The following is a 9,618-nucleotide window of genomic DNA, read 5'->3' as shown; positions in this document are numbered from 1 at the left end:
TGTGACTATATTTTAGCACTGAACCACAGGAAAAAGGCAAAATAAAACATTTGGATGTAAATGGAATTTTTTTTCTTTCCTCTTAAATAGATGGTCTAGTTTTTATATGCCGGTGTTTTTGATAAATAACCCGTATATAATCCAGCCTATAGGCCCTGATTTTATCGCTATCCAGAACATCATAAAATTACGAGTGCCAAAATGTAGAATACCTTTAGGCCTATACAGGAAATAAGAATGCTAATTGTGCAAGCCAAATCGTTCAAAACAAAAGAGTAGCCTATCAATAGCAACACAAATCAGCCTATCAGTATTGAAATGTACACAATAAATAAAGTTAAAGGCCTCCTTTTTCTGGTTGCCATAAATGTTATAACATTTACATTTCTTACAGTTCACGGGCACCGTCCTTTTACACCAAACCCCAGCTTCTCTGCTCAGGTCAGGAACTTCTGGAAAAGTTTTATTTTCTTTCTCTTTTTTTTTTGTTGCCATAACAAGTCCAAGGCAGTGTTCGTATTGTTCATGCCTTTTTTTATGGGGCGCGCTCTCCGTAATATATTTACATGCATTTCAGTATTCAAGTGAATGAAAAAGAGGAGAAGAGTCTTGTGGGTTACATGGCAGCGGCATGTGCGGATGAATATGGGTCTAGCCCACTCTTGGTCATACCTGGAAAAAGTATGTAGGCCACCGGGGGCTGTAAACTTGAAGATGACCAGGCTGTGCAGTTACACGGGACGACGTAGCCCGGGTTCGTGGGCGACGGGTGGGTGTGGGTGTGCTGACTGGGGCACCCGAGGGTGCCGAACGCGCCGTTCTGGTATCCCAACGAGGACGCGTACGGCAAAGCGCCGCTCAACCCGTGGGGCATCTCCGTCATCTTCTGGATGGCGCTGGAGCTGAACTGGCTCGGGTCGAGGAAGGAGTAAGGAGAGGACGTCGGCGGCAGAAACGCCCGGGCTTTCTCCATGGAGCCCAGCAGAGAGTCCGCGGCGGACATGGGGAGTCCCTTCAGGTGGTCGGTGTCCCCGAGGTAAGGCAGCGGGAACACGTACCTGTCCTTCTTCAGCAGGTTCTTGGGTTTGCGCCGGGGTCGGTACTTGTAGTCGGGGTGCTCCTTCATGTGCTGAGCGCGCAGCCTCTTGGCCTCGTCGATGTAAGGTCTCTTCTCGGACTCGGAGAGCAGCTTCCACTCGGCGCCCAGTCGCTTGCTGATCTCCGAGTTGTGCATTTTGGGGTTCTCCTGGGCCATTTTCCTCCTCTGGCCCCGGGACCACACCATGAACGCGTTCATGGGTCTCTTGATGTGATCAACAGGCTTCGACATCTTCAAACGGGATACTGTTTTATCCCCGGTGCTAAGGACGAGGGGGGAAAGTTCTTGGCGCAAGGAAGGAGAAGGAAAAGGACGGAGGGGAAACTATTCACCTGTCCAGATTCCAGATACCAGTCATGCCACGTCTGGGAGGTTCTGAGTCTGGGAAAAGTAGAGTCAAATAAAATCAAAAAAAAAGGGGGAATCCGGGCCGAGGCTTTGCTTGTTTTTCTTTCCTGCGTTAAAACACTGGTGCGTCTCGGTGTTAAGTCCACTCACAAGTCAGAGCTGCGCCGCGCCACGTACAGGACAACAGCACATGCATGCAGGATGCGCGCACGTAACCAAATCCACAAAGGTGAAAGCGATGTTCCGCAGTCAGTTTGCAGGAGTCGTAAAAGTGTTCAGTGTTATTTTTCTCCCGTCACACACACTCTCTCTCTCTCTCTCTCTCGCAGGCTCCCTCTCTTTCTCTCTCTCTCTCCCTCGCTCGCTCTCTCGCTCTCTCTGAGGTTGGTCGTCGAGCACCTGGCTTGTTGGGAATGAGCGGAAGAGCGTGAATACGAGCCAAAAGCGGTGAAGTTCAAAGGCTGGGCTGGTTTGGTTTCTGCACGCAATCTGACATAATCTGCAGGGCGTTCACTCACCAACCTGAGCGCCAATCAGCACAGAGAGCGCCGAATATAATGGCTCCTGCAAAAAAAATAAGACATTATATATGTATGTGGGCTGTATTACAACATAAACAAAGAGCGGGTGGTAGTAGAGGAAGAATAAAAAGAAAACATAAGGGAAGTAAGGGTGTGTGTGTCTGATTCAATTTAATGGAATGAGTCTGGACAAACATGGACCTATGCAGTAAAAAACCGACTTCAATCGAGGGAGGTGACTACTTCCTGCAAAACAATCACCATATAAAGAAAAATACATGTAGAGTAATTTGTGTACATGTATGTATTCAATTGTGAAATAAAAATGAAAAAATCGTAAAAATATAAATAACACACTAATTATATATACTATTCATCTGTCACAGGAAATATTTTAATATTTATTCTCGAACATAGTTCCTCTGCACATGCAGGTTGTGGTCTCTTGCTCAAGGACACTCCAGCAGGACCCCTGTTGTGTGTTTATGTGTGCGTGTGTGTGTGTGTGTGTGTGTGTGTGTGTGTGTGTGTGTGTGTGTGTGTGTGTGTGTGTGTGTGTGTGTGTGTGTGTGTGTGTGTGTCTTAAGAATTCACAGTTACTACAAAAAGTGTCCTCTCTCTCCTTTGTGGTATAAGAGAAAGGCCCATGCCAAACGATTACGCACGGACACATACGCGCAAACACACGCAGCCATGGGCGCGCACACACAGTTCAGGCCCCGTGCCGGATGCTGCACCAAAGGAGAAGTCGGTGAAAGCATTACAAAGAGCAAGGAAACATTACACGCACTGTACAGGTTCAGGGGAGCGTCACTGTGAGTCTGTAATTGTTGCATTAGCTCACATCAATGGCAGTGTTTTTTTAAGGAGGCACAGAGTGATCGTTTTAAAATGCTAATTTCACTGAGGACCACTGCCTAATAGCCCCCGGGCTAATGTGGCTGATATATGATTCCTTCAGCTGTGATTATAAAAACCAAAGCGCAGGCAGCTGATTGTGTGCGTGTTTTCACACAATCAGAATAGCGGTGATTAGAGAGACAACCCTCAGAGTTGTGTTTAGTTAGTGACACAGCTAAGTAGATGTATTTAAGGTCGTCTGTGGCCTATATAGGTGTATGTATGCGCGCAGACAAGCACGTGCACCCACAAGCGGAGGTTGTGGACCACATTCTATTACAATTATCATCTCATCTTTCTCTCTGTGGTGTGTGTGTGTGTGTGTGTGTGTGTGTGTGTGTGTGTGTGTGTGTGTGTGTGTGTGTGTGTGTGTGTGTGTGAAAACATGCAACTTCAAAGTTTGTTTGACATGTCACCACATCACAGTGACATGTTTGCAGCCAATTTAGTATAATATGTTTGGATAATAAAAAATGTAAAATAAATGTTATTATTGGGAAAACAACCCATTTTATACACATTTGTGAGCTTTATATTTCCAGCATTAACATAGAGGTAACATCTCACACATAAAGGTTCTGTGTTATTTTTGCAGCCACACTGGGACAAAGCGGTCCTACGTGTGGCTTGATTTTGTCCAGCCTGTGATATTCAACATTTCTGCACATATCTGCGTCTCTTTCTCACGCTCTCTCTCCGCTCCCCGGCTCCTCGCACACGCATGCGTCAATCGGCAGCTTGTAACGACACGATTTCCATCCACCTTTCTTGAAATGATCGTTGCAAAAAGGAGAAAATATTTATAAAATCGGGTGAAAAATCCTCCTCAGCCGGACAGAACAATGCAACCCTACATATTTTTTTTTTACAAGCGCTGATGGGATGCCTGCAAAGAGAAAGAGATCTCCTCACATCCCCTTTCAGTCGGCAGCACTCTGATGTTCATCCGCAGCCGTGAGGTAGTATATGCACTCGCATGCTTTGCACTGTATTTTGTGGTTCTAAATTGTGTTGCGCTATCTTACACACAGCAGAGCAGCGTGTGCAATTTGACATGTGGCGTTTAAGGCTGCTAACGTAGCCGCAGCAGCTTATAGTCTTCATTCTGAGATCAATGAATTAGATAGCAGCAAATTATTTTAGGGGCTGAGCCTCCCACTCACCAGGGAGATGCCAGCTATGTTTCTTATTCAAAAACTGATTGTCTCATAAACGCGCGCCCCAAAGTTCCCTCGACAATTCAACGGGATAATGAGAAATGCAATAGGTTTTGATTTGTCAAGGAGTCAGATGATTATTATTATTATTTCCATCGGCAGGTTTCTTCTCAAATATTATAATATAATAATAATATCATAATCGTTAGTGCATTTGGAGCGGTGAATATTCTGAGGTAAAACCCTTAAATACAGTTAATGGTCTAAATGTAATATTTGCTTTTACACCTCAGACAGAGTCACCATGTGAGAGGTATCCATCTAGAAACTTTTGGCATTTGGATATGTAAATAGAATGAACTTTTCAACGTAAGAAAAAATATAACATATAACATCAGTAAATTATACAATATATACAAATTCCGAAAATGCTAAAATACTAATACATATTTCTGTCTCAGGAAGTGGAGGTATAGATTACATTTGATTTATTTGGTTTAAAAAACACTGTTCATATACAGCACAACGTCCCAGTCGTTAATAACATTAATTATGAAACAAGAGACTGGTGAAAGATTATTTTTAATAACTGAAACTTTGAATGAATAAACAACTGAATCAAATCACACACAAGCAGAGACTTGGTGACCGCGCTCGCACGCACGCACGCACGCACACGCACACACACACACACACACACACACACACACACACACACACACACACACACACACACACACACACACACACACACACACACACACACACACACACACACAGGAAACTGGGATTATCTTGGGACACATGTCCATCCATCTCGCGTTACAAAGTGAATGGGGAGCGGCCCGACACACACAGAGCCTATTAACCAACTTGGGCTCCCGTGGAGAGCACGAGGTCTAAGCTCCCCCACCGTAACTGTCCATGGTGCTGAAGCGGTAAGAGGGTTTCACCACTGCACACATGCGTCCTCCCTCAAAAACTCTTAAAAGCCAGAGTTGACATTTCAATGCCTCTTATTGTATTTCCGTCCTGTTTAGCGACGCTCAGGTGTAAGAAAAGAAGAATATTAGACACTGAGGAAGACTCATGTGGGGAAGAACTTTCCTAACTTTTTTAAGCAGAAGAATGTTGTATAAGCCTGTTTTACGACTGTGTGGAATAACCACAACATTTGTACCATACTTATGATACCGTGAATTATCATAAAGACATTTCAATGCTGTCAAAACATCCCTGTACTGCCTGGACCTTACTTAAACAACAATAGAGTCAGTAGAACACAGTGGAAAAACGTTGGACCAAACACATTGAGATACTGAAAGATGTTACCATGTTGTTCTGGAAATGGTCTAATATGAATGCTTGAATTGTTGAGAATGATGGTTGTGATATTAATCAAAACATATTGTCTTTTACAAATATAAAAAATAATTCCAAAATATATTCAGCATAATAATACTGGTGATCTTTTTACATCATCCACTTACAACTACTATCACTGACACTGAGAAGAAATGTATACAATGACCAGTGTGTGAGATGTATTGCCAACATGGGGCATACATTACAGAAAATATAAATACATATCATATCTATGTGGTGACATCATTTCTCAGTAAGATAGTACAAATGGACTTGATTGGAATATAAAATGACTAAACTTAAGCTCTTCTCTCTTTTATGCTGCAACACTGGATAGTACAGGGCAGAGCCGGGAAAAAAAATTAACAAAGGTTCAAGGCACCAGGTAATAATGAAAGGATAGGGGCAATACTTCAAAGACCACGAGGTCCACATCACACAATTATACAATACAATTAGGATTAAAGGGGCAAAACAGAGATAACGGGAGATAGGGATAAATTATCACAAAAGGAAGGATGTGACTCTCTCCTGACCTTCATTAGGAGGGAAAAAAACTCATTTAGAGCTGGCCTTCCTTGCAGGGGGATTTCAGCCTTTCACATGAGACTGTGACTCACAAGATAAGATTAATAAATGAGTATAAACGGGAATATTAACTTATACTAAACAATAACATAGAATATATATTCAGGATAATAAATTATAAATTATACAATACACAGTGATACATGTAAATGGTGTAAAATATACATATTAATAATTGTTGTTTCAATGGAACAGGACTGATTTCAAACACAATTTCATGCCTATGCTTATGCATGCAAAAGCCAATTTCCATGCATAAGTATACTATTAGCATACTGCACATTACATTGTATTATATTATATTATATTTAACACATTTTACAATTGTTTTCTCATCAACATAGTAAGTTGACACCTATATGTTGTTCTCTGTTCCTATGTCAATTATGTAGATTTCACCAAACAACAACTTTTGCTTGAACAGAATCCAATCAATGATTTCCCTACAGCTCTGTGGAATCACTGCTTAACCAAAGGAGCATTTAATTGTGTTATGTTCAGTCCATCTGAACACTTCCTTTCTTCCCTTCCTTGTCAAAATAAATCTACTAATGACTGGACAAAACTATGAAAGCAGGGGGCCCAGACGAAGAGAAGCACTAGCTGAGATAGCTCTCTTTGGTGATTTGGGGACTGACCGTAGCCTTTACCCACAAAGCAAAGACTCAGAGTGGAGCCAGTTGGGCTGTCCTCTTCTTTCATTTTACAATGTTACAAAGACTCCTAGGACTAAAATGCTTCCCCACCAGTTTGATAACACTTGGAGGAGCAGAGCACCGAGCAAAGCACACGTCCCAAGGCACCGGATTGTGGAATTGAGTCAATAATTAAGAGATTCTCATCAAGATCTCACGTCGTCCAAAACTCACAGATCATACTATTGTCCATACTTTGCTTCAATGAGCAATTGTAGTAATGGCATTCCATGGAGAAAAATGTCCAAACATCCATTTCCAATGCCCGATGACCATGATGGCCCATAGTCTCCAATGACTTTCTCACTGAGAGATAGCAGCGTCATCTCCTCCACCGCTGCTCACTTCGCTCTGCATCCTTAGCTGGTTTCTTCCTTTCCTAACTATAAGGGCTTGTCCAGAATATTGGGTGCAGTACAGTCCCCCAGTTCTTGTCTTTCCTCAGTCTTAGTGTATTCTGTTAAATCTTGGCTCCTCCACTAATGTAACCTCACACTTCTTTGCCCTTGTGGCTGCTGAGAACACTTCAGTCAGGACCTTAAAAGGCACCCTTCACTTCCTGATGCTTGAGAATCCACCACCTGGAGAGGTCATCTTGAGGATGTGAATACTCCTAAATCTTTTCTTATGAGTTCCTCTGTGAGTCCCTCTCAGTGTTCCCTTGGGCAACAGCCACCTCTTCCCAGACCAGGAGAAAGAAGTAAACAAGGGATCATCGCTGCTTTCATCAGTCCGACTTGGAAATAGGTGCTGTGATACCAGAGACCCCAAGGAATCCCGCTGTGATCAGCAGGCCAGCATTATACAGAAGGTACAGATCTACACCAAAGATCTCCAAGGTCCCCAAGTGTTTGACCTTTCAAGCTCCTGCTGTCGCCCCGGCTGAACTCTTTGGGTCCCAACTGATTTTGCCAACTCAAGCCAGTCTCCAACAGATGCCTGACCTACACAATAACAGTTTCTAAGAGGACTGGTTGCCCTGAAGAAATCTCTGGATCCTTGATTCACCTAATTGATGCTGATCCCATTTTTTAAATTCACTGGAGACCTTAATTCAGCAACTCGACCCTTAAATTGCTTGCAAGACACAACCATCGAGTAGGTTTCCTGTCATGACCATACCTACAAACACTCTTTCTTCCACCACTGTATAAAATATATATAGGTATATACAGTATATATGCAATAGGGATGTGATTCTAAGGATATTTAAGACCCAAATAGGCTGTCTGTTGAGCAAATGATTATCAATATCCTGCCCAGACGAAATCCAGTCCTACTGGAGCTCTGGCACAGATATATTTTGGGGAAACAATAAGGGTTAATTTAATCTAATGCTTATGGTATTCATATATTTTAGTTTTTACTTTCTTACTTGTATATTGAAATCTCAATTTTCAAGGGAGTTCCACTTTCTAAATGCCACACAAAGCTTGAGGAAATAATCATTACAAATACCCTCATGGCTGAGAGAAGATGATGATGTACACGACTCACCTCTGACAAGTGTTCCCAAAGCACAACTAATGTTATTCATGGTTGGATACTACATTTTGTATGTGGGGGGAGAATTATAATTAAATAACAGCTGTTTTACAACTTTTTAAATAAAATATTCCTGATAACACCAATGACACATTTACACTCACTCATTACCTCTCATTATTGCCCGAAGCCATATCTCATCAGTGTCTGTAGGTTGACTGTTGGAGCCCAGCATTAACATTCGGGCTCCGTCAGCCCTTTTTAATTATTGGAAAAATAGTTTTTAATAAATACGGCACAGCACATTGTGAAGTGTAATGTTTAGATTAATTGGATTTGGTGGTTGTATGACAGCGTATATACCCAGAGGTAAAACAAATGTGGCATTTATGGAGAAAGCATATTGTGTTGGTCAGCTGTGAAACTATAAAGATGTGCGTTCTACAAGTCAGATGATGGTTAATGGATTTAATGGATTTGTATTTATATAGCGCTTTTCTAGTCTGATGAAGACCACTCAAAGCGCTTTACAGTACAGTTTCACATTCACCCATTCATACACACATTCATACAGTGCATCTATTTGCAGCACTTAGTTATTCTATGGGGGGCCATTCAGGGTTCAGCATCTTGCCCAAGGACACTTCGGCATGCAGATGGTTCAGACTGGGAATCGAACCGCCGACCTTCAGGTTGGAGGACGATCACTCTACCCCTCAGCCACAGATGAGAGCCGGATCAAAGTATAACTGTAATTCAAATACAACTAGACACAAATATCTTATATTTTACCACATAAAATGTCTTTCTATTTACCAAATATCACTTTTTTAATCTCTTGCCATAGAACTACCCGTGTGTCCACTGAGTCTGGGGCCTGAAGTTCAAGTTGCGGTGCAAAGCTCCCATGAGTCAGGTGATGAATTCAAAACTGAGACTGAAAATCAATATTCCACAGTGCTTCTCCTGAATGTCTCAGAATTACACACATCAATCAACCTCCCCTCTTGTACCTTTTCTCTCTGTTTTGTTTGCAGACTTTTGCATCCTGAAATATGATGCAGAGAAAACCTCAGGTGGACAAACAGCTGCTGGTGACGCCCAAGCCGGGCTGTAGGTACTGTGAGATCAAAAACAGCAACAAAGCAAAAACTACCATAATGAAAAAGAGACAGTTACAGAATGTGAAAGCGTTTGAACCCAGGCCGACTGACGGAGAGAAAAAAAAACACAATTCTACAAATCTGTATCAGTGAATGATTAATTAAATTTTGTTGAATGATCTATTCTAGCCTTGTGAGATATCAGTCTTCATTTCTTTTTGCACTTTTACAGAAGATCTCAAGAGACGGCTAGTTCAAAAGACGGTTCAATTTAGAGTTCCCACTGGAAATGGTTTCAGAAAGTCTCTGCTGTACGTTGGGCTTTGATGTGTCTTAAATGTTGTAATCTTACTGTTC

The 9,618-nt window shown here is 42.1% G+C and overlaps 1 protein-coding gene across 1 annotated transcript; it reads right to left on the bottom strand.

Annotated features, from left to right (window-relative positions):
- Positions 1 to 616: 616 nt before the first annotated feature.
- On the bottom strand, positions 617 to 1,330 carry sox14 (SRY-box transcription factor 14). Its single transcript, XM_061078510.1, has one exon. The coding sequence runs from the start codon at positions 1,328 to 1,330 to the stop codon at positions 617 to 619; it is 714 nt and encodes a 237-aa protein (XP_060934493.1).
- Between the last annotated feature and the right edge of the window lie 8,288 nt (positions 1,331 to 9,618).

This window comes from Limanda limanda, chromosome 9 (genome assembly GCF_963576545.1).
Source record: "Limanda limanda chromosome 9, fLimLim1.1, whole genome shotgun sequence".
In the NCBI taxonomy this organism is placed as follows: Eukaryota; Metazoa; Chordata; class Actinopteri; order Pleuronectiformes; family Pleuronectidae; genus Limanda; species Limanda limanda.
This window is presented reverse-complemented; position numbering and strand designations above follow the sequence as displayed.

Coding starts and splice junctions, on each gene's coding strand:
- sox14 (XM_061078510.1), bottom strand. CDS start 1,330: ATGTCGAAGCCTGTTGATCACATCAAGAGACCCATGAACGCGTTCATG.